Genomic DNA, 25,414 nt, shown 5'->3' on the forward strand with positions numbered 1-25,414 from the left:
CGTGTTTTAGTAAAAATATATAAAACACTTTGTATTTTATTTATTGCATAAAACTCCTTGTATTAATATAAAGTTTGCATGTTTGATTCTAAATAAAAACATAAATTACTCAAAGTTTTAACGTAAAATATTTTAAATTATTTTCTTAATAAATAAATAATTGATTAATCATTTGTTTTATATTTTTTGGAGACAAATTGTTATTTGATTTTTATAAAAACTATAGAAATAAATGATTTAATCAATTACTTATTTTATTTCAAAAATAATTTAAAATATTTTACGTTATTTATTTTATTTATTTGTATAAAAATTGATTAATTTAAATTTTTATTTGAAACTAAACATCATATAAAGTAGACCCATGCTATTTTATTTTATGTATTTTTACTAAAATATAAGAGAATGTTATGTAATTTTTTTTATTTTTTTTTTTTTTTTTTGTTTGTAATGAACTTCTAATAAATTGATTTATCATTACTCTTTTTCTTCTTTCACAAGGCCATTTCTCCCACAGAAATCTAGAGACTGCAAAGAGATTTCACCAAGAAACAAGTCCTTAAGATGGTCTCTACAAATTCCCATCTTCCTCCGGTGAAACCCGCCGTGGATCGAGCTCGAAAACCCCGTCGTCCACGCCGGAAACTTCTGCCGCTCCATCACATTCACCGCGTACGCAACCGGTGCCGCTGCCGCCGTGCACCCGATCACACTGCAAATACCCGACTCCCGCCCGATTCTCGCCACCGAAATCGAGCATGCCCCGCTGTCGCTCACCCCGTACATCGACGCGCCGTCAAGCTCGTTTTCGCTCAAAACCATGTCCGAATAAACACCCTCGAGCTCGATCTCGTCCGTCGGCAACGACGGGATCCTGCTCAGCTCCTCGTCGAACTTCTTGGCAATCTCCGTTTCGTGGATTCGGTACTTCGACGCCAACGTTCGTATGCACGACATCCGCACCTGGGTCGATATCGCCAGCTTCACTTCGGCGAAATTGTCGCAGTCGACGAACCACCTCACCCACCGCCGCACGATCCCGACGAACCAGTCGACGATTTGATCGTCGTCGAATAGGATTAGTATGTAGCACGTTCGCGCGTAACCTTCCGCGTTCGTTAATCCGTATCGGTGGAGACGCTTCGATATGTTGTTCACGGGCGCGAGAATTTCCGTGACGTAACCACGATCGGGGCTTTTGTCGGGTAGAAGAGCGAGCATCGATGCAGTCTCCGACGCGACATACTCGTCGACCCGTTTTTCGAATTCACGATACGAATCGGTGAGCTCGTCGGGAAGCGCCGGTTCGACGATTTTCTTCGCTAGAACGAACTCTTCGCTCGAGGCTCGTTTCGGGTTGACGTCCTGCATCCATATCTTAAGCAGGAGTTTGTACCAGTGATCGGTTTTCATCCCGGGTTTCCGGTGACCGGAAATTCGACAAAGAGTCGAGCCTGGGTCCGCTAACTGTTCGATCTCCGATTCTTTAACCTTCTTCAAGCCATGAGCCAGCCATTTCCGCCCGATTTGAAACTCCCCTTCAATCCACGACTCGCGTTTTTGTTCGGCGAAGATCTTGACTTTGTCCCGCAATTTATGTACGGCTCGAACGCCGCCGCCGTCATTCTCTCTCGGGCGCCTTCTGATACACAATCCGAGAAATCGGACGCCGTGAGGGTCATTCGACGCCAAAACATCGGTTCGATCACCCTCGTCGATATCCAAATCGAGAGAGTTCTTCAAGAAATTTGTTACGTCGGATTTGAAATCAACCGCTACTTCCTTCGAACCCGTCACGGCGAAGAAAAACTCGTCCATGAATCGACAACAATGGACTCTCGTGCTCGGGATTTTCTCGCGATCGTTCCCATTTATTTGCCTTCGAAAAATGCCGCGCAGCTTCGACTGCGACGTGTTCTCGCACGGCGCGGATATCGTATACCGCATCGATAATCGATACACCTCCTGATCGAAAAGATCGAGGTATATGTTCATGAGTATCGGCGAGAGCGCCCCTTCTTGCGGAAGTCCGCATCCTTTTGCGAACGAACCGAACTCGACGTTCAAAACTCCGGCGTCGAACATCTTCCAAATCATCCCAAATAAATTTAAGTCATCGATCTTTTCCTCCATCAACGATTCGACCCTACGAAGGATAGGCTTGTCGAGCTTCTTACAAACAAGAACCGTAAACCACCAATCAGGCTCGGAAATCTCCCTCCGAATATACTTCAACGCCGATGCTCGACTCCTTCCACTTCGAAAACCATGCGAAATCTTCGAAAAATGTGGCCGGTAAACGACCTCCAAAACGATCCTAATAGCTTCTTGAACAACCCGTAATTTCAATCCCGGAAGAACGAGCTTCGACTTCTTTACTTTCGTGCCTCGGCTCGATATCATATATGTATTTCTGGAAACGTCGAAGCTCTCGTCGGCTAACTCCTCTGCCATTAACTCGAACGGCAATGGATCGCTATCGGACGACAAATCGACATTTGAAGATGCTCGGAGACAATCGTAAGCATCCTTTAGAGTATTCGGATCGGCGATTACATTCGACATGAGATCGTGAAACTTCCCATCCCTATATTGGTGCTTCACCCTCTTCTTAATCCGTAGCTCGAAGAACCTCCTCGATTCCAGCCTCGACCTCGGTTTCGGCATTCGATTTCGAGTTTCGTAAGATTGTTGAACCAACGAGGCCAGATTCTTAGCCAGAGCTGATTTGCTAATCTCCCTATGGCCATTGTTATCACCTACGGAATCCTCTGCAACTAACTCAGCCAAATTCTTAATCAATCCATTTCCTCCATTTCTATTATCAGCAATAAACCTTTCATCAACAGTTTTCTTCTGCGTCGAATAAAATACGAGGGGAAGAGATCGGAAACCAGACCTGCCTAATCGAAATTTCAGGATATAATTCGAACATATGAACAGAAATCGAACGAAACAGCACCAAATGAACGCAATCAAAAACGAAATGTTCTGCTAAAAAATATATACAAATTCAAATGCGTTTGAAATTGAAGAGAAGAGAAGAGGAGTGTTTACCGAACAACGGCGCCGATTTGGATTCAATCCGAGCAAGTATTCGCTGTAAGTGCATACTTTTTTTGTTTTTATCGATTCAACCAAAATCGAATTAGGATAAATTGACAGCGTCAAGGAGAGCCGGAGGGTGAGTAGAGCGTCGTTATCAGCACGCGCCGCCGGCGCAGGGCGGGTACTCCGTCGGAGACATTTTAGCGAACAGTTGGTGCGCAGTGAAGCGGGAGGTAAGTCGAGGGGCTCCCTGAATAGTAGAATGAAGAAGTTGTTATTGCCAAACAGCGCCCTAGGAATTAATTAAATTTCTAAATAGCCCATTGGATCAAAGTCCATAACTATTAAAAAGCTCATTAGAAAAATAAATAAACAAATAAATAAAATCTGATTTGATGTGTAGTTTAAACAAGAGTTCTTTTTAGGGTGTGTTTGTTTGGGGTTCGGATTTTTTTTCAATTATTCATTCGATTTTTTCTTCTCAAAAATATCAAATTAAACATCTATTTTTTATTTTTTTTATATTATATTAAAAATCAATTTTACATTCAAAATATCACATTAACACTTATTTATATCACATCATACAACTATTCAAATTCAAAATTTTTACTATTCAAATCCCAACTCAAAATTCAAACCCCAAACAAACACACCTTAAACAAAATTTAAAATTATAATAAAAACATTAGTATTTAAGTATTGTGTAAATAAAAACTAATTTTACACTTCTTCTATTTTAATTTAAAATATTTTTTTAATATTTTCGTTAATTTCAATAAAAGTAAAAGTATTTATTTTTTATTTTAATAGGATTCAGCATAAGAAGGATCAACATAACATATTAACATTAGCTGATTACATTACAATATTAAGGTAAGTTATTTTACGTTTTACACACCAAACACCACCAGAGATTCTTACCGTTTCCATCTCCGGCTTCTTTGCCCATCATCTTCCTTACACTTCCGCCGCTCCGGTGGCGGCGCCGGCAAAGCGCTGTCGCTGGAGTCTCGGCAATCATCCCCATCTTCCTTACACTTCCGCCGCTCCGGTGGCGGCGCCGGCAAAGCGCTGTCGCTGGAGTCTCGGCAATCATCCCTCAAACCCATTCTTCTTACACCTTCGATTCCTCGTAACCTTCCACGGTCGAAACCATCCCCCGACCGGCAGTCGACTCCGTCTAATACGCTCGTGCTTCTTCGAGAAACTTGACCGGAAATCGAACTCCGAGCTTTGATTTCGTTGACTTGAAGTTTTCTCGACTCCGCGCCGCTGCCGGAGACCCAGCTCCATCGGTGACTCTTTCGTGTTTTCGACAGAATGCCGTCGCTTTCTCCCGAGTCATCTTTATTTTCCGAATCATCAGCATCGACAATTTGTTCCGACGCTGCTCGACTTCCGTCCTTGTCTCGTCTCGTTCCGAGGAAGATTTCGAGTTGCTTCCGCAGCTTCTTAATCGCCGAGTTCTTCTCTTCACAAACGTCGACGACCACCGGCTTATCGACGGCGATGTTTTTGGCTAATTCACCGCAAACCTGCTCGGTAATTTCCCGCGCCCTCCGCTCGCTCTCGACATCGTCGACAGCTTTAGCGAAAGACGACTTCAGGTCCGATAACTCGTCTCCGAGTTTCTTGTTCAATCGCTCGACTTGCCGTCGTAATTTCCTCTCCACCTCGAGCTCACGGCGAACGGCCTCAATTGCTTCTTCGACTGCTCGTTCTTTAACTTTCCAAGACGCCTTTTCTTCGGCGAAACATTTTACGAGACAGGTGATCTCGTTTTGATCCGAATACTGCTCCTTGACGAGACGATCGACCTGAAGTCGAGCCCGTTCGAGCTCGGCGTGGAGTGCGGAGATTACCGACAGGCTAGACGAAGGTTGTTCCGATTCACTACGAGCCCAAAGACGGTTGATGATTTTTACGAGCTCTTTCGAAGTAGTAATCGCATTGCTTAAATCGTTAAGTCGATTCTTGCCGCCAGTCTCCGATCCTCTTGGAGTCGGGGCATGCGATCGCATCTCCGTCTGACATATACGAATAGATTACGACCAAATTTAAAATGAAAGGTAGAAAAAACCGAAACTTTCACTTTACCTCTATAAGGCTCGCATCGCTTGTAGAATTGAAGAGCGTAGCGTTTTGTTCTCCCGACCTAAGCCTCCGAGAAATCGAGGGTGTCCTTTGACGACTTCCGGATCGATCGATCTTCTGTGAATCGCATTTGGAAAACAAAGATCCAAACCGAAGATTAGTTCATCACAATACAAAAACTCCAAGCAATTCGACAAAGGAACTCTTCCCATTCAAGAAATTCGACACGAAAGTAATGGCGCAATTTTTTACTATCAACAACGAACGATTTGGCGGATGCATCTACATTCTACTTAATATCAACAAAACATCATAATAAAACTGAGCATTGGGGAATCTATACATGTTACAAAAATTGATCATAATCGACGAAATCACACGCCCAAACACAATGTGATGCCATATTCGATAATACGACGTCTACGCATTCAAATTCGACTTTGATTTGACGAAAGTAAAGGTGCAATTTTTCACTATCCACAAGGAACGAATTAGCGAATGCATCGACAATCTATTTAATATCAACAAAAGATCGAACCAAAATTGAGCATACGAGGAATCTACACATGTTAACATGTTACTAAACTCGATCAAAATCGACCAAATGACAAACCTAAACACAATGGGTGACATTCGATTGCATTCAAAATCAAATTCGAATCCGATCACAAATTAAACAGCACAAATTCAATGCAAAAACGAATCGGAATCGAATGGCTTTACCTCGGAAAGAGCTGGACTATGTGATGGATCAGAGAGACGAGGCGACAGCATTTTCTCCATCTTAAAAACCATCTTACTTCCACTCTTCATCTTGTCCGAATTCCGATTTCGACTTTCCGGCGACGGCGTCCCGTTCCCGTTCATTCCCCACAGAATCGCCGCCAGTCGCCGGGCGGAGACGGGCTGAGTGGACCTCCCGCTCTGAGAACACTTCGGAGACTCCACACCACTCTTCAAAGGGACGGTTCTCCAAGTCGGCACGGGCGTGTTGGATCTGGAACCTCCAAGTCGGCACGGGCGTGTTGTTTTCCCCGCACGCTTATTCAACCTGTGGTTGCGAATCCTCGACGAAGAAGACGACGATGACGAACAGCCTCTTTTACGGATCTTCATCGGCATGATCAGACCTTCGATTATCACTCCTCTGTCCCTTCCTCGCGACATTGTGTTCAATTCGGCTAAAAATTTCTCGATAATCTCAAAAATTCATGATCTGTGAGCAGTAAATAAGAGAAATTAGGGCTAGACACGAACGAACACTGTTCTAGGGTTTCGAAATCTTACGAATTGATTCCTCGCGATTTCCAGAGGGAATTTCGTGTTAGAATCGAAGATAAAATCGATAGAGTTGAAGAATGGAGTGCGACTGTGAATGAACTGACGTAGAAAGGGGAAAAAGGAGATTTCAACCTCGGGCGTGTTTATTTTGTGTTTTATTTAAATTTATTTACTTTTAGAACGTAATTTTAAAAATATTAGAATTATATTGGAATATAGTAGAAATAAAGTAAAAATAATTAAAAATAATTTTATTAGTACGTGTGATAAAAGGTAATGACATTTATATAATATATTGTAAGTTGTAAGGATATTTGTAATGTTAGGTAGATAGTACAGTTACTATAAAAAAAAATAGATATTTTTTTTACGGAACTGACTAAAATGAAAAAATGGATACTTTGTTATGAAACGGAGGGAGTATTAATATTTTATATTGAATATATATAAATAGAAAAAAATATTGCTTTAGTTTGAGTATACGTTGTGCATATATAATCAATATAGATACATATTTGTGCCGTAAGGAATGGTATGGTGTAGGGGTTGGATTTGTGACCGTGAGATCATTCGTTCAAACCATCGAGACCTGATTTGTAAGGTATTAGGTTCGATCGGGGATTTATCCATTGTCCATTTTCGGTCATTAGAAAAAAAATATATACATATATATATATAACATATTATTTGGTAGTATATATATGAATTTATGTATGTTTATTTTATATAATATGCTATTGATTTCAACCGAATAAATATACTTATATAATACTCTCTCTCTCCACAAACTAATGTTCTACTTTTCTATTTGAAACGTATTGTTCTATTGTTTTTAAACATAAATTTTACATTTTTATCCTTCTTTCATTTATTACTTTTTATTTCTATCATACAATGAAGAGCAAATTTGTCAATTCATAACAAAAAGACAATCATCTAAAAAATCGTGCAAATATACTTTAGGATAATAAAAATTGAACGGAGGGAGTATAACAGTATGTTGAACAGATGATTTCATCAAATCGAACATCAAAATCATAGCTAATATTCATTTATACTATCCTGCATTTAAGGTTTAAATATTTTTATTTTTGTTTGTTTAATTTAAAAATATAAATTTCCATATCAATTATACTACAAATTAATAGTTGTATGGTGTGGATGCTAGCCTATAAATACACGTATATATTCATTCAATAAAAGGCACAGACATTCAATTAACTCTATCCTCTATCCTCTCACCTCTCCCTCTTTATTACATGTCTTCTCTTTGTTATATTATAATATATTGATATAGACACTAGAGTGATATATACATACATATATTTATTTACCCACCAACGTACTATTATATTACAATAGTCTCATTTTTACAATTATATTATCACTTCTCTTTGTAATATTTATTGGAAGTCTTATGTCGATAAATCATTAGATTTCAATACTCCATTGTTGCGCCGAGAGGATGGGAGGTACTACAGACACAGCGCGGTGTACATGTCGATGGAGCGGCGGGGAGTGGCTGGGCATGTGAGGGGTGACACGTGGCAGGGAATGAGTGGGCATTGATTGGAGAATGTCTTTTTCCTAGTCGATAATTTTTTGTGGGATTTGGTCTAAATCTGATCTGTCTTTCTGCATAATTACATTTATTAATATAAACAACTCATTAATTTATCTATGCTCGTTTACTAAAAACGACGTCGTTCTGGAAGTCCTTCAATAAACGATTTAATATTAATATCTAGCGTAGGTGGCAGGTCAATGGCTTTACAACATTTTAAGATGAAACAAATGTAGATGTGCTCTTTTAAATACAAAAATAAACAAAACTTTTTCTTTTTTTCTTTGGGTAGAGCGAAACAGGTAAATTGAAAATAAAAACTTAAAAACTGTAAATAGAACAGATGCGTTAGAGAAGTACCTGGATCTGTCTGTAAGAATTTTTGAGGTATACAAACTTATCGGAAATAATTCATATAAATGGCATATGCTCGACCAACAATGTCTCAAGTTAGTTCCTCGGCGCAGAAGCCGGCATTATCGGAGAATAATTTCACGCGATCGGTCACCTCCATAAAAATGCTGACGCCCTTGCCTGTCGGGATGTTTTTTATTCTGCAAGATCATCAAATATGGTGTCTCAATTTGTACCCATCAAATAGAACTTGGTAACGTATAAATGTAGAACATCACTCTAGAGAGTTTCCTTTTTTTTTTTATAAAGATTATCTTAGGACGTACGCACTAAGAGGCTATGTTTGCTTACATCGAACAACTATTCAAATTCAAACCGTACTATTCAAAACTCCAAAACCTACAAACATACAACATAGAAACATTCTCAGAAAAATCTCTCGTAAAACTTATTTTTTATTTAAAATATTATTCCTTCAGTCCTATATTTATATATCTATTTAATTTTGATACGTAGATTAACAAACATTAATATTTTATCTATAATTCGTCATATGCTAAAATGCATGGACAAAAATAACGGTACAAGTATAAGGGTAAGGGTCAGGGTCGATACGTACGATTAAAATAAAATGATGAATGATATAGTTTTGGTAAAAAGTAAAGGTAATTTATTATTATGTAGAGACCACATCTACTAAATTTGGTAAATTATTTACATTTCAAAATCAATCCAAAACTCCCAACACATTATCATAAACACATCTAAAAGCAACCTTAGTACCTTTGTGAATCATAAGGTAAAATTTAGCTTAAGTGAATCTAACTAGGTAGGATATAAGTTATAGTCTAAATAACAAATTGTGAAAATTTTTCACGGAGCGCGCCGTAGATCCCAATCATAATGGCATCTCAACTACTCTGAATAGCTTATTATCAAGAGAAAACAGTTCCACCAAATATATATATATATATATATATATGAGGATTAAATATAGAATATAACTTATGCAACTGAGCTGCCAATCTGCCATCATGTGCAGCATTTAAATTAAAAAGCTATGTAGACAATAGGGCCTTTTTGGGGTACAGAAGTATTCCGAGGCAGGCTGGCGACAGGATACGTCGAAAGCAAAACACGAGCAAATGAATCACTTGAACCTAACATAGAGGCGAAATAATTGAACAAAACATGATCCTACAGTGTTATCTTCCAGTTTGATCAAATTCTCTACATTTGATATAATGTAATTAGACTCAGATGAAAATAAGTCAGCATGAAGTATGAACCATAATGCATTGATGTACACAGTAATACCGACAAAATAAGGTAAGCAGATTCTCTATATTCGACATTATGTAGTTAGACTCGATGAAAATAAGCCCATATTATCGCTAACTGACAAAATAAGGTAAGAAGATTCTATATATTTGACATTATGGAGTTAGACGCGATGAAAGTAAGTTCGTACGATTGCTACTGCGTTGATGTAAACAGTAATACTAACAAAATAAGGTAAGCACATTCTCTACATTCGACATTATGTAGTTAGACTCGATGAAAATAAGCCAGTATTATCGCTAACTGACAAAATAAGGTGAGCAGATTCTAAGTACGATTATGGAGTTAGACTCGACGAAAATAAGTCAGTGCGATTGGTAATACGTCGATGTGAACAGTAATACTAACAAAATAAAGTAAGCAGATTTAATAATGTGTCGAGAACTTTAATGAATAAAAGGGATCTTACCTTACTTCAAATGATGAGACTATCAGACTGGATTATTTTGATGCAGATGGATTTCTTGAATAAGTTGAGATCTGGTCCGCTTTATAGCATAAAAACAAAGGAACAGATGGTCCTCAAGACTCTCGAGCCGTTGAACAAAACTTTGACGATGTACCCGAAGCTGCTTCAGCATCTCCTGAATGAAAAAGCTGTCGTCTCCCCTCTCCAATCCCAAGCGTATAAAGTGCATGTCGCCTTCAACATCAGCGCACAGCTGAGCAACCAACCGCTCGATGGTGTCCAAATCCTTGTGAAGGACATACGCATTCTTCGCTGCAGCATCAAGTAGAGCCGGATCAACCTTCTCTTCCCTTCTCGTGACGGGATAACAAAATGCAAGGCATATGGGGCTTCCCACAAGGGCAACGGCAAAATGGGTAGCTACGGCTACAGCTGATATGGCCACACCAGCGCCAGCAGCCATCACGCACAAAACAGGCCTTGCCGAAAAATACTGCATGAGAGGGATCCTCGGCTTTGATCTTCTCACATGAGGTTCTAGTTCTTGTCTGAGATCAGAGAAGCACCGCCTCATATCCTCAAATTTCTGTGAATCGGGAGAGAGAAAAGGGTTCTCCACACGGTCGAATTGAACAAACACATTATAGGCCAAGCTGCATTGGGATTGTGAGAGTCTGTAAGAATCGGAGTTTAGTTCCAGGGGAATGTCATCAAGAAGTTGATGAATAGGGATGTAGAGCTGACGAGCTCGACGGACACTCTGGTAGAGAAGGTAGCAAAAGTGGGTAGTGTCTTCACTATGTCCAAAGTAGTTAGCAACAAGGTTAGAAAGCGACTTGGTACTAATAAGTGAAAGTGTTTCGTTCACATACTCCTGGTTTGGTTGAAGAACCTGTTCCAAAACCCGAGATTCCTCAAAACTGTATGCATGCTCAATATCTACAGTTTGGTCAGCACCATTAGCTTCATCAAATGTTTGCCTAATCTCACTATAAGAATCAGTTTGAATTGCCCGGGCATATTCTTGTGTAAGGTTGATGGTTGGCGAGGGTTGAGCACTTGTCCTTGGTGAATTCCCGACAGAATATCCTGAAAAACAGTCCGATGTAAGAACGTCTTAGGTAATAGGTAATCAATCAGTGCAAAATCTGCAAGTAACATGGCATAAAGTAAAGAATGCCTCATTATCGATTTTGATAAATCATTTTATATGCATGTTATTTTATCACCACAATCCAACTCCCTTACCATTGCTGGAGTTAGGGAGAACATGAATCAAACCAGCTTCTGTTTCTATAATTGTCTCTCAAAGAGTTAGAAGTTTACCTTGTGATGCAGGGGGTGAATAATTGTTAGCTGATGGTGGTGACTGTGGTTTAAAACAAGGTAGCATTGGGTCCTGTATCACGATGAGCGATAACCCGTACAGCCAAAAATCATTTCTTCATAGAAAACTTTGACTAGGAGTGCACAAGACGTTTTCCGGGTCCACAATACTCAAGATATATGTATATCCAAATACTGTTCTGCCAAAAAGTAAACCAAATGAAATTGAAGATGATATATTCCTTGATTGTTTGATACAAAGAAAAGACCCATTTCAAGAAAGCAAGGGAAGCATTATTGTGCCTTGATAACAGAATCTAAACTAAAGAAGACACTGTATAACATTTTTGTTGTGTATATCCAAGAGACGATACATACAGAGAAAATCATCCAGGAAAAAATATATATATTATACAAGAAATTTACAAGTCAAGTTTTTTCCAAGGGCAAAACACTTATATAGCTAATCAACGGAAATTCGAGTTACACCTTTATGGCTGGCTGCCCATAAATGAGCTATAGTGATCATGATGCTATAGCTAATACACAACCTTGGCCACCAACAGTCTAACACCCAAGTGTATAATATGTGTGTGTGTATATATATATGTATATATTACTTATATATTGGAACGAATGTCGACAAAAGAAGCAGCACAATTCAAAATCAACAGCATAACAATTTGCTATCATTTTTTGAACAGCTGAGCCTAAAAGTGAATTGCACAAAAGGTATGCATTCAGTTCACATTATCACATTCAGAGTTCTCCAATCTCCATCACACAATGTTTACACATAAGACATTTTTCACTATTCAAGTAATTTTTTCCTCCAAAACATTAAATTGAACATCTATATTTTACTTTTTTATATTATACTAAATGAATTTTACATTCACAGCATCTTATCAATACCTATTTATTTCCTATCAAACAATGACTCAAATTCAAAATTTTAGTATTAAAAAATTCAAATCCAAAACACTCAAACAATAAAGCTTCCAATTCTTTTTAACTTCTTAACCCAGGCATTGACCCTTCCCAGTGAGCTTTGTCAGAAAATACTACCAACATTTCAAAATGCCCCTTACATCAGTCATAACAAAGATAAACAAAAATATGGAGTAAATATGAACACAAGCTCAGCATGCGGAATTCCACCTACAAACAAATGAACAAATAAGTTGCTGCATAAACCCAAACAAAACCCTAATTAAACACGGGACCAATTAAAAGACGCCTCAGGCGTTCACAGAAAAATTCAAGGCTCCTCGCAGCACAAGAATTAGTAGCTCGCATAAGGAAATGACGATAATTTTCCAAAAGACATACCCGAATTTGGAGCTTGTTAATCTTCGAGAAATTTTCTGAGACGAGCTTTGGCGTAGCCTTTATGGAGCTGTGCTCCGGGCTGCTGAGCTCCGATGTTGCAATATGAGAGAAGTAAGCCGACGGCGAGTAAGGTATCCCCGGAGAGTCGCCGGAGACGATGGCGATGACGGTGAGTTGCTTCGGCGGCGGAGAGTATGGCCACAGCACCATCTCAGTCAAACATATATATATATATATGCGTGTGTGATAATTTGTTTGACTTGTGGGGAAAGGAAGAGTTAAATAGCAATACCGAAAATTACCGTGGGCCAAGTTTGTAATAAATGAGAAATTGAAGTAACTTAACCGAAAATTTATACTTCACCAACATATTCACCTAACCCTAGCCCACGGCCCGACCTCCGCCGGCGGCGAGAATCAAACAAAGTACTGCTCGAAGACGACGCCGGATGTTCCCGCCGGAGTTACAACTGGTACGACGGAGCAATGCATATCCAGACGAATAGACGAGAAATGTCAATTGCATTGAAACACATACCTGGAGAAGACGCCGCCGCTGACTACGGCCGTGGAGGCAGCCGGCAGCACCGACAAAACAAATTTTTTGATGAACAGTGCTGTTAGGAAATCATGAGAACGAATTTGAGATCTTTTTAAATCATTTGAATGCACCCTGTAGGTCTAGATTCATAAGAACTTATATAAATGCAGGAGTCTGAAATTCTGAATGCATATGCTGCTAACTAACGGTACTCATCCAACGATGATCATCAAATGCAAAGTCCCACTACAAGTTCATACACCTTCAGTACCATTCTCTATGAAGAAGATACACACAAACCACCCTTGAAGAAGAAATCGTTCATTGCAACCAACATAATAACTTAATCCATTCAAAAACCTTTCAAGGATCCTTCTTCACCTCGCCCCAACCGCTGCTGCATCTTACATACCTATCAACAATGCCAAATTGCTCGTTCTGCGCCATTCTCCGAGAGTAATTCTCGGCAGAAATCGACCCCTTCTTCAATCTCCGATAGTATATAATCTCCCACGGCCACAGCCGTGCCGACCCGAAATACCTATCCACTGCCATTTCCTTTCCATTCTCCTCCGGGTGCTGCAGGCCGTAGTGTTTCAGAACCATCCCCACTTCCTGCGCCGAAATTCTTTCTACATTCGAAGCATCGGGCTTTACAACGGTATCAGAATCCGGCGCAGATGCATTCTTACCGTTGAACGGATTAAAACTATCGCCAAACTGATCATCAGCGTCTGATACTGGGGTGTCTGATACCGGGGTGCAAGGCTCGAACATTTCAGGTGAATCTTTTGAGTCAGAGTCCTTCGGGGACAGATCTTTCATTTTTAAATTACGACTGAGCAGTTCTTTGTCTTTCGTTGCAGAGTCCTTTGATTCTGGTCGAGCTTTCTTTGGGGAAGAGGGCAGGTCTCTGTTGAGGTCTAGTGGCAGCGAGCCAGACGACGTCGATGGCGATACAGACTTGATAGAAGTTGACTTCTTGGAAGGCTTGTAACCAGAATGAATTGACGGTGATGACGGGCCGCCAGGTTTCTCCGAGAGATCTTTGTCGGTACTCTCATGATCGCGCCACTTTCTTTTCTTATGTCTGAAGTCTCGCTTCCGATTATATGGTGGCGAAGAATCTCCGTGCCTCAGTAGCCTTTGATGGTTCCGGAAACCAGACAGTCCCCCGTTATTTTCTCGATACCTCATCGGGACTGTATCGCCTTCAAGGCCCGGGCCAATTCTCCCTCGAGGCCTTGGTGCATGCCTCTGTAGCTCTAGCGGACAGTTGCGCATTTTATGACCTACTTCCCCGCATAAATAGCAATTCTTTTGAGATTTTGCTCCGTAGAAATTTCCGGTTCTTTCCTTTGAGTTCCTGCTAACAGGTGATTCGGGCGTAGGGTGATGTTCGTCCAATTCCTGTACCCCAACGCTGTGGCAAGGTTCATATCGGTCAAACTCTATGTCATTTTCCAAATAACTTTCGTGCGATGGGTTGACAATCTGCTCCCCCCACCGATCATCTTCTAAATGGCTTCTATCACCATTCCCAAATCGGTGATCGTTTTCAATGTAAGAAGGATCCCTTTCCCCGACATAACCCTCTGCATCGTCTGGATGATAGTTCATTGATTCGTTAACCAGGTCGGAGGAACCAACTGTTCTACCTTCACTTGCTTTCTTGAAATCATTCTCGTAGTCGTGCCGGATGTTGGGACCCACTCTCCGCCCAGCGTTTTCTTTCGCAAAGAACTTTCTGTATGGCTGCTTGTAGGGCATCCCACCCGGGGGAAACCTTTGCATAGCATGAGGCTGATGTTTAGACCATGACAGCGTCAAAGCCTCCCCACAAATCCTAGTGCCTCGAAGTGTTTTGAGAGCTTTTTCAGCGCTTGCAGGGTAGTCGTAAACTACAAAACCGTACTTATCTTTCACCCTTAGACTACATCTACCAAATCTCCGAAAAACACGCTCAAGCTCACCGAGGTGAGTGTGAGATGAGAGGTTTCCAATATGCAGAGACATCTGAGAAAACAGAACACGAAACCTATCATCGTTGTATTTATTGATACAACAGAACTCACAAATGCAAAACATATATGCTTGGTAAAAATAGGTAACCACGGCTTTAGAAACCAAAACCAGAACCAGAACCAATATATTCTGATACAATCAAATACCAGAACATATATGCTTGGTAAAAACAAGCAAACAAGAATTACAGAAACCAAAACCGGAGCAAGAACCAATCTATTCTGATACAATTCAAATACAAAAACATATATGCTTGGTAAAAACAAGCAAACACAGATTTATAAACCGGAACCGGAACCAAAACCAAACTATTCTGATGCAATTCAGCTCTACACTATAATGATCTTCACAGCAATTCAACTCTACATTATAATGATCTTACCAGAAATTCAACAAATTCCATCTTTCAAACAAATGCATTTATTTTTGCTACTTCAGACATTTAGATACAAAGAGTGTTGTGGCAAACATTGCGACTGAACTTTATGTCCATTCAATCAACAAGTCTCAGGGGAACTCGTAAATCAATACATGCCAATTTTATGATTTTTTTTTTCAAGGATTATTAACAGATTCAGATCAAAATAGGATTACTCCAATTTGAAACCGGAAATTTATGTACAAAGAAAACGCTGAATGGATGTATGGTCGGGGGAGAAAGTGAAAGTGAAAAACCGTTCAAGCATCAGATAGAAACTAAATACTCAACAACAATTGACGATTTTTTCACATAATTTCTCGTTCTTCTGCAAAAATAAATAAAAACATAAACAATTTTTATCGAACACGATGCAGCAGATGAAATCAGTAATCCACTTCAATAAGATCGACAGCACGAACCGAATCAACAGACACGCAAATCCAATCACAGATTCATCCCCAAAAAAAACACACACACAAACGCAGATGCAAAACGATTTGTGGCCAGAGATGATACCGAATCGAGATTAAAACGATACAGTAAATCATCGACGTACCTAAAACCGATGGAAATCGTCAATTAGGTTCGTCGCAAGGGAATCAGTGATGTGCACAGCGGCCGGCGTAGCGCACACTCTCGCCGAAGGGTAATTCGAATCGTTCGGTTTGCAATGCATTTGGGGTTCGTTTGTGGGCGAATTTACTTGAAGACCCTTTTAGCAAATTTCTCCCGAGTCCTCCAACTATTTACATATTCTTAAAACTATATGAGAGTAGGGTTATTTACACGGGGTGTGTTTGTTTGAAGAATTTCGGTGGATTTCTACTATTCATCCAATTTTTTCCCCCCAAAAACATCAAATCAAACACCTATTTTTCATTTTTTATATTATACTAAAAATCAATTTTACATTCAAAACATCACATCAAACCCTATTTATATCACATCATACAACTATTCAAATTCAAAATTTTTACTATTCAAATCCCAATTCAAAATCCAAACCCCCAAACAAACACACCCACAGAGTGTTAAGCGACTGCTAATTTACAAATTATTAAAAATAATAATAATAATAATAATAAATTGTAAAAAAAATATACTATTTATGTATAATTTTTTTACAAAATTTATTCAACTTTTTTATAACAAACAAATAAAAAAATAATATATAATTTCTTTTAATAAAAAAGAGTAATTAGGTAGTATTTATACAAATGGATAAAAGATTATAAAGAATGAATAATTAGAATTGATGCCATTGAGAACATGATTGGGCTTTCATTTCCTTTAGGTCCAAGTCTAGCACTGTAGTATTTTTTTATTTTTTATTTCTAAAATTGATAAATTAAATATTTATTATTGTAAAAAAAAAAATTCAGAATATCATATAATATTATACCCCTTCATCCCGCTACAAGTCTCGTTTACAGTAAACACTAGCGTGGATATAATTAATCAATAATTAAAAAATTATTAGTTAACATAATTATAATATATACAAATAATTTTAAATTAAGATAACCTACTATTCTAATTAAAATTTAAAAAAATCATAAATTAATTTTTTTTAAGTAAAATTAAAATATATAATTCGAAAAATAACATGATAAATAAGACAAACGAAACTAAAAAAAATTGAGTGTAATGAATTATTTCTATAAAATATAAATTAAATTTATTATTCAAAATAATATTTTAAAGGGAAAAAATCAATTTTGGTCATAATATAATCAAAATTAATCAATTTTGGTCTCAATATAAAAAATTCATCAATTTTGGTCTCAATATAACCAAAATTTATCAATTTTGGTCACAATATAAAAAAACTCATCAATTTTGGTATCAATATAAACAATTTCAATCAATTTTGGTCCAATTATAAACAATTTTCATCAATTTTGGTCTCACCGTTAAAAAACTAACGGAAATTACTGACGTGGACATGACGGAGGTGACGTGGCAGTTGACCTGAAAAGTATACGGCTATGTACAATTATACACGGTCATTTTGTTACATGACCATGTATATTTCAGTGTATAATTATACATAGCCATATTGTTACATTTCAGTGTATAATTATACATGGTCATGTTGTTACATGGCCATATATAATTATACACGGCCATGTTGTTACAGGGCCATGTATATTTCAGTGTTTAATTATACATGACCATTTGTTACACGGCCATGTACAATTACACACGGCCATGTTGTTACATGACCATGTATACTTCAGTGTATAATTATACATGACCATGTTGTTACACGGCCATGTATAATTTTAACGGCCGTGTATCTTTCTGTTTCGGTCTAAAATTATAATTTTTTGTTACATTTTAATTTTTTTTTTAAAAAAAAAATTAGAATAGTTGATATAGTTAAAATGGAAAAAAATAATAATAATAATCATAATATAATTAAAATATATCAATTTTAGTTCAAATATAAGTATTTATCGAGTATGTTCTTTTGGAAGATTTTGTCTAAAATTCTACTATTTAGCAAAAAAAATTCTCTTACAAACATCCAATTAATGTATTGAAATTTTTGTTAAATAGAATAATTTTAGACAAAATTTTCCAAAATAACATACTCGATAAATACTTATATTTGAACTAAAATTGATATATTTTAATTATATTATGATTATTATTATTTTTTTTTCCATTTTAACTATATCAACTATTCCAAATTAAAAAAAAATTAAAAATATAACAAAAAATTAAAATTTTAGACCGAAACAGAAAGATACACAGTCGTGTAAAATTATACATGGCCGTGTAACAACATGGTCATGTATAATTATACACTGAAATATACATGGTCATGTAACAACATGGCCGTGTAACAACATGGCCGTGTATAATTGTACATGGTTGTGTAACAACATGACTGTGTATAATTGTACATGGTTGTGTAACAACGTGGCCATATATAATTATACACTGAAATATACATGGCCATGTAACAACATGGCCGTCTATAATTGTACATAGCCATGTACTTTCTAGGTCAACTGCCACGTCACCTCCGTCATGTCCATGTCAGCAATTTCCGTTAGTTTTTTAACGGTGGGACCAAAATTGATAAAAATTGTTTATAATGGGACCAAAATTTATTGAAATTGTTTATATTGTGACCAAAATTGATGAGTTTTTTATATTGGAACCAAAATTGATAAATTTTGGTTATATCGGGACCAAAATTGATTAATTTTGATTATATTGGAATCAAAATTGATTTTTTTCCCTATTTTAAAATAATACTTCCTCATTCCCACGTTGGAGTCTGGGTCACTGTAGACACAAGAATTTAGTATAAATATAATTAGTAGATAATTAATAATGTATTAGTGAAAATAATTATCATATAATATAAATAATTATAAATTAAGATTAAGATAACTTATTAGTTTAATTAAAATTAAAAAAAATTAAAAAATTAGTGTGTAATTATTTTCTAAAAAGGAAAAGTGACATGGAACGTGAGACGAGACAAATAGAGTATTATTAAAAATATATATTAATATATTATTGTTTTTATATATTTTTAAAATATTAAAAAATTTGATTATTTTTTATATTATGAAATAATTGTAAAAAATATTTTTGTTTAATTATAAATATATATATCAAATAATTTTAACCAAAAAGTGAATATAATAATAAATATAACCTACAATATAATTATATTGAAAACATGTCATGAACATAACTGTGTTGAGAATATGGGCAGGAACATTACCTAAAACGTGACTGTGACTGTGTTGAGAATAAGGGTAGAAACATGGTTGTGTTCAGAGAACACGAGTAGGAACATGGTTGTGTTCAGAGAACACGAGTAGGAACACGGCTGTGTTCAAAAGTGTACCTGGGACACCCAGTTACATGTTCAAGCCAACACGGCCGTGTTCAGTCCCAATTAATCATCTTGGAACCAAAATTGATAAATTTTGAGACCAAAATTGATAAATCTTTTTTAATATAACTAAAATTGATAATTATGATATTCAACGAGATAAAAGATAATTTTTTCTCAACATTTAATTACAATTAATCTAAATTGATTTTTATTTGATTTTGACTTTATATTATTGTTTACCCTTTGAGCATTGACGTTTTGGACTGTGCCCACTTGCTTCCAACATTATTTTTAAACGATCCGGCGACTTCACAACCAAATTAACTCGGTGCGTTTGGGACAAGTATTTGATAGTTTTTAGCTGTTAGTTAATTTAATTAGCGGTTAATTGTTAGATGATTCAATTAACTGGTTTGACTAACTGATTTAATTAGCTGTATTAAAGTGTTTGGCAAAACAAATGTTTGACATTAGTTGTTTATACATAAAATGACTATTAAGGACATTGATATGTTATTTTTTAAAATACTTAATTTTATTCATTTTGATTTGAAATTTATGAGAATTTTTGTTATTAATTATTGAAAATTATAAAAATATTATAAAATATTTATTTTTATTTTTATTATTTAGATTTGAGAAAATTATTTTTACTAAAAAATAATAATTTTTTATTAAAATTATGTAAAATAAAAAATAATAAATTTTTAGCATATATATTTTGATTATGTTAATTATTGTTTTAATATATATAAATAAATTAATAATTTTTGTTTTTTCTATTTGATTTAGTTTTAAAAATTTATATATTTTATAAATAAAATAATTTATATGTAATAATTAGTAATAATTATTATTATTTTAAATTTATAAAAATAAAAAATATAATTTAATAAATTAAATATGTTAAAAATAATTAATAAATATTGCTATAAAAATATATTTATATGTGTAAACTAAATAATTAAAATGAAAAAGCTCTTTCAAAATGTTTAGTAGATGAGATTTTCAAAAATTAGCATTTTGAGTCCAAAAAATTATTTCAAAAAACTAATTTACCGAATATCTGAATTACCTTTTTGATTTGGCAAACACGCTTATCAAAAAACTCTTTCGCAAATACTCTCCTAAAATTAAATAAGGGAGAAGATTGATACGGAGTTTAAGTCCTGGATCTTTTATAAAAGATTCATCTTCAATAATTTATTCTGACCGCATTTATTTTCCTTTTTAGTTTTTTTTTTTTCCACATTTTTTTTTATCAAGCCAATTTTTTTTTTCCCCCTTCAGATTCCGTCGATTCCGCCTTCTGAAAAATATCTCCGACCGAGTCGATTTCCGAGTGGACGCCCAAATTCACGCGATGACCCTTGGCTCAGGAGGATCCAGCGTCGTGGGTAACGATTCTTCCTTTCATTACAGTTTTGAAATTTTATTTTTGGTGGTCAATCGGCGAATTGGTCTTCGGAATCTGTGGGTTTATTTTGTTTGGAATTAATTTGTTTGAAGGATTAAGTAAAGGATCTCAGCTGATTGAGCAGTTCGATTCAATTGTTCGATTTTGTGTTATTTGCCGAAATCTGTATTTGTTGTTAAAACTATTGATTTATGGAGTTTCTCTTTATCCTTGATTTTGATTGTAATATGAAGAATGATTTAGTGATGTTCTTTGCTTATTTTTGAGTGATTTTGCGTTATATTGATGGTATAGATGTATTCTTGGCACTCTCTTTCTATATTATGCCAACCTAAAAAGAGCGATTGAGTTTAATTGTATCTTCAATTTGGCGATGGTCAGATATGTTCCGACTGTAATTTCATTGTGTTGAGTGTTGGTGATTTAATTAGCTAAATGAATGGAGTTTTGGAATGATGTTTCATGAGAGGAAAAAGTGTGAAAACAGTTCATACACAGAGTGGATGCCATTATCTTGAAGAGTTCTCCCCAAAAGAAAGTTGTGATCATGTTGTCTCGATGGTTAGGCGTGCCCTTCGTTGTTGTAGGTTAACCTTGCGCTTTGTCAATGTATTTTGGAAATGGTAAAAAGTTGAACTGATGATAGGTTTTGGGTATGATGTTTTGAATTTAAAGTATGTGTTGGATGAAATGTTTTGAACGAAAAATATGTTTCAATGTGATGTTTTAAATGAAAAATATGTCTTGGGGATTCTGATAGTTAAACACTTGATTATCAGTTGTAACACTTGCATTGGTTTAAACATGTTTGGGAGCTTCCGTATTGTCTTCTCTATTTTGTTGAAAACACACTAAGGAGTCGAGTCTTGTTTTATCCATCCTATATCATTTGATCAGTTCAAGGTTCTTCCATCCTCAAGTATTCATTTACAAATGCTCGGTAATAATTCTCTACTTTTCAGAAAGGACCACTCTTCATTAAGGTTTCCACTTGCTATTCCGAAACAAAGTGAAAGTATGATCAAATGTGATTTTATTCTGATGACATCATATGTTGGTTTGCTGCAGTTTCTATCCCTTTTTCGTTACAATCTCTATTTAACAATTATATTTTATTGAGCTGCTAAGGCTTTGCTTTCTATGCTGAAAACACGTTTGATTAAATTATATAGGGATTCAAAAGTACGGATCCTCCTATTATCAAACATTTGAATTCTGCTGTGTTTATCAATTCTTCTACTTTTTTGCAGTCCCTCGAAATTTCAGATTGCTGGAGGAACTAGAACGTGGAGAGAAGGGAATTGGTGATGGTACCGTAAGCTATGGAATGGATGATGGAGATGATATTTATATGCGATCATGGACTGGTACCATCATCGGCCCTCATAACGTGAGCTTCCTCTTCGCTTAACAATTTGTTTATACATATTGGAGATGTTTAATAACTTGTGTTTCGAATAAAATTCTTTTTTGTATTTGATCATGTTTATTTCGAAAGATAAATTATTTCTGAAGTATTTCATTTAAGTGAACCTATAAAAGGTTAAAGCTCGGAAAGAATATAACTAAAATATTGGATAAAACAACTCAACTTAAGTCTTCTAGAGAGGCATTTAGGCTTATATTGGCATTTTCTATTGTAAATTGGTTAATGATGTTTTTGGCATGCATATCAGTGGTTGGGTATATGAATGTTAATTGATATCTACGTGTGCTTTTGTTACCATGGAAACGCTGAAATTGTAATTGTTTGCTAACACGAAAGTGATTGGATGTTTACTTTTTTCGTTGTTGTCAGTCTGTACATGAAGGGCGTATATATCAGTTGAAGTTATTCTGTGACAAAGATTATCCGGAGAAGCCTCCTAGCGTTCGGTTCCATTCCCGGATCAACATGACTTGTGTAAACCATGAAACTGGAGTGGTATGGATCAAATCACCTCTCGGCTAATTTGACATTGTTGTTGTGTTATACAGTACTTGTGCTCTTTTTCGATAATGATTGAAGAATATAATTATAGCTAAGATTCCACATTACGCGGCAAACATTTTCAACATTTTTCTTTATTTACTTGAAATACCACTGGAAATGTAGTTTGATCTCTAACTTTAACTCAAGAAAATGATCTATTCACATTCCGGCCTATTCTTCAAGTTTGTTAACTTGATTAAAAAACATTAGCGAATATTCTCACACATTCGATAAAGAGCTCCTTAATCTCAGCTTTTTTGTTAGATGTGATATTTTGTAAGAGAATATAGTCTCTTTCTATAGAGAATCGTGACAATTGCATAGTAAAGAAATTAACCAAATTCAAAATTTTCAATTTTTTTTTTTTTTTTTCATCTAAGCACGCTTAATTTATAGCAGTTCTTATAAGATCCAGTGCGTTGGATTACTATGGGTCTTGCAATAGTAATTTTGATGTGATATTTTGTAAGAAAAGCAAATATATATATATTTATATATAGAGAATCGGGATAAATGCATAGTTAAAAAGAAAACTAAAACCAAATTTCAAAAGAATAGAGCAGCTAAATCTTGCAATTCATGTACTCAAGTTGTTTTTTCTTTTTCTTATTTTGTTTCTTTCATCGATGACTAACTCTAGTAGTATTCGTCTTCTCGTAATATTTTTGTTTACTTAACATTAACAATGCAGGTGGAGCCGAAGAAGTTCGGGCCGTTAGCAAATTGGCAACGGGAGTACACGATGGAGGACATATTGACGCAGCTGAAGAAAGAAATGGCTGCTCCACACAACCGCAAGCTCGTCCAGCCTCCCGAAGGTACCTATTTCTAGCGTCAACTCATATAAGGTTCCTCCCGACTCGGCCATCCCTAAAGTATATCGTTGGTGTAAGTTGTTGTCAAAATGTAAGTTGCAAAGCTTTCTCCCATCGAACTTTTCCGGCTTCTTGCTACTCTTTTATGTTGTACTATCATCTTGTTGTTGTTGATGATTGTGTTGTTGGAATGGTTTTCTAAAATGGGAATTCTACCTTGTGATTGTTAATGAGTTTTTGTTGTTGAATTTTAGCTCGTAATGTTCGTGAACGTGAATTTGGTATTCAAACTGAACCGAACTAATACTCAAAAATCTCGATTAATCGAAAGTGTTTATAGTATTTGCAAATAATTCAAACTCAATTGAGTTTTTTTTTTTTAAAAAAAATTACATAAAAAGAATAACTATAATTTTTATTAGGGAAAAAATTATTTTTAGTCTCAATATAATTAAAATTCATCAATTTTGATTCCAATATAAAATTTTTATTAATTTTGGTTCAAATATAATCAAAATTTATCATTTTTGGTCATAATATAAAATTTTTATCAATTTTAGTCTCAATATAACAAAAATTCATCATTTTTTGTCACAATATAATCAAATCTTATCTTTTTTTGTCCCACCGTCAACGAAAAATGCTGATGTGAAAAGAACTCAAACCTTATATTTATATTTGAAGAAATTGCACAATCTTGCAAGTCAACATCATCATTTTCCATCGGTTTGTTGACAGTGGAATAAAAAAAAAAGATAGATTTGATTATATTGGGACAAAAAATGATAAAAATTTTATATTCGGACAAAGAATGATGAGTTTTGGTTATATTGAGACAAAAAATAATGAGTTTTGATTATATTGAAACCAAAATTGATAAAATTTTTATATTGTGACCAAAATTTATAAATTTTGGTTATATTGGACCAAAAATGATTTTTTTCTTTTTTATTAATTAAAAATATTTGATGGGCTTTGGGCTTTGGCAAGTTGATTCGAACTCTATTGAATTTTATAGTTGGGTCAAACTTGTGGTGGGCGGGCCAAAGCGAGTCGAAGCCCGACTTTAAATTGTTATGATGTGTGTGCAAAATTATCTATTTTCAATCATTTTTAAATTTGATATATTTGAAATTTATTCGAAAGTAGTTTCTGATAGTGAAGGTTAAATTATCGATTTTGAATTTAATTAATTAATTAATTAATTCATTATTGTTTTGCTCGGCCAAAAAATAAAATTTGTCCACCCCTTTAGTTGCATTTTGGTTCAGTAATTAATATTATTATTAGTAATTGATTGCTTTGGTTAGATTATGAATTTGTGACTTTAAAATGGTTAAATAGTTAGAGATATTTTTAAAAATTTAATTAGTAATTAAAGAAAATAAAAAGGAAATATAATAAAAGAATTGGCAATTATAGTAAATAAATATTGAATTAGAATAATAGTTAAATATTGGATTTTTTACTTTGCCAAAATTACTAATAAGGTAAATTTAATTACCAGACTAAAAAAAAAAGTGAAATTAAATTTGACCAATAGAAAAAATACTGTTTTTTTTTTTTTTCAAAATAAACTATTTTTATTGAGATTAATGTAAAAAAT

At 35.5% G+C, this 25,414-nt stretch overlaps 5 protein-coding genes across 8 annotated transcripts; 1 reads left to right on the top strand and 4 right to left on the bottom strand.

Moving 5' to 3' along the window:
* Nucleotides 1-459: 459 nt before the first annotated feature.
* Nucleotides 460-3,311, bottom strand: LOC127240007 (nuclear intron maturase 4, mitochondrial). Of its 2 annotated transcripts, none has more exons than XM_051258428.1 (2): nt 3,058-3,311; nt 460-2,903 (listed from the first exon to the last, which is right to left on the bottom strand). In XM_051258428.1, exons 1-2 carry the CDS (start codon nt 3,110-3,112, stop codon nt 478-480), a joined length of 2,481 nt encoding a protein of 826 aa, XP_051114385.1. In that variant the 5' UTR covers nt 3,113-3,311; the 3' UTR covers nt 460-477. The 2 variants fall into 2 exon arrangements, 1 of the variants encoding a protein (XP_051114385.1); XR_007836283.1 differs by having other exon boundaries at nt 2,762-2,899.
* A 559-nt stretch (nt 3,312-3,870) lies between these two features.
* LOC127240016 (uncharacterized) lies at nt 3,871-6,569 on the bottom strand. 2 transcript variants are annotated; one of them, XM_051258441.1, is made up of 4 exons: nt 6,433-6,569; nt 5,869-6,361; nt 5,149-5,262; nt 3,871-5,078 (listed from the first exon to the last, which is right to left on the bottom strand). In XM_051258441.1, the coding sequence occupies exons 2-4, from the start codon at nt 6,310-6,312 to the stop codon at nt 3,969-3,971; spliced, it is 1,668 nt and encodes a 555-aa protein (XP_051114398.1). In that variant the 5' UTR covers nt 6,313-6,361; nt 6,433-6,569; the 3' UTR covers nt 3,871-3,968. The 2 variants fall into 2 exon arrangements, with proteins under 2 accessions (XP_051114398.1, XP_051114399.1); XM_051258442.1 differs by having other exon boundaries at nt 5,149-5,259; nt 5,869-6,559.
* Nucleotides 6,570-10,094: 3,525 nt separating this feature from the next.
* LOC127239730 (UPF0496 protein At3g19330-like) lies at nt 10,095-13,286 on the bottom strand. 2 transcript variants are annotated; one of them, XM_051258011.1, is made up of 3 exons: nt 12,753-13,286; nt 11,421-11,615; nt 10,095-11,183 (listed from the first exon to the last, which is right to left on the bottom strand). In XM_051258011.1, the coding sequence occupies exons 2-3, from the start codon at nt 11,485-11,487 to the stop codon at nt 10,117-10,119; spliced, it is 1,134 nt and encodes a 377-aa protein (XP_051113968.1). In that variant the 5' UTR covers nt 11,488-11,615; nt 12,753-13,286; the 3' UTR covers nt 10,095-10,116. The 2 variants fall into 2 exon arrangements, with proteins under 2 accessions (XP_051113968.1, XP_051113967.1); XM_051258010.1 differs by having other exon boundaries at nt 11,421-11,620.
* A 148-nt stretch (nt 13,287-13,434) lies between these two features.
* LOC127239729 (uncharacterized) lies at nt 13,435-16,442 on the bottom strand. Its single transcript, XM_051258009.1, has 2 exons — nt 16,296-16,442; nt 13,435-15,309 (listed from the first exon to the last, which is right to left on the bottom strand). Exon 2 carries the CDS (start codon nt 15,307-15,309, stop codon nt 13,657-13,659), a length of 1,653 nt encoding a protein of 550 aa, XP_051113966.1. The 5' UTR covers nt 16,296-16,442; the 3' UTR covers nt 13,435-13,656.
* A 4,398-nt stretch (nt 16,443-20,840) lies between these two features.
* On the top strand, nt 20,841-24,038 carry LOC127240001 (ubiquitin-conjugating enzyme E2 variant 1C). The gene is made up of 4 exons (XM_051258414.1): nt 20,841-21,001; nt 22,272-22,411; nt 22,820-22,945; nt 23,685-24,038. The coding sequence occupies exons 1-4, from the start codon at nt 20,968-20,970 to the stop codon at nt 23,823-23,825; spliced, it is 441 nt and encodes a 146-aa protein (XP_051114371.1). The 5' UTR covers nt 20,841-20,967; the 3' UTR covers nt 23,826-24,038.
* The last annotated feature ends 1,376 nt before the right edge of the window (nt 24,039-25,414 follow it).

This window comes from Andrographis paniculata, unplaced genomic scaffold (genome assembly GCF_009805555.1).
Source record: "Andrographis paniculata isolate CXL003 unplaced genomic scaffold, ASM980555v1 Contig78END, whole genome shotgun sequence".
Lineage (NCBI taxonomy): Eukaryota > Viridiplantae > Streptophyta > Magnoliopsida > Lamiales > Acanthaceae > Andrographis > Andrographis paniculata.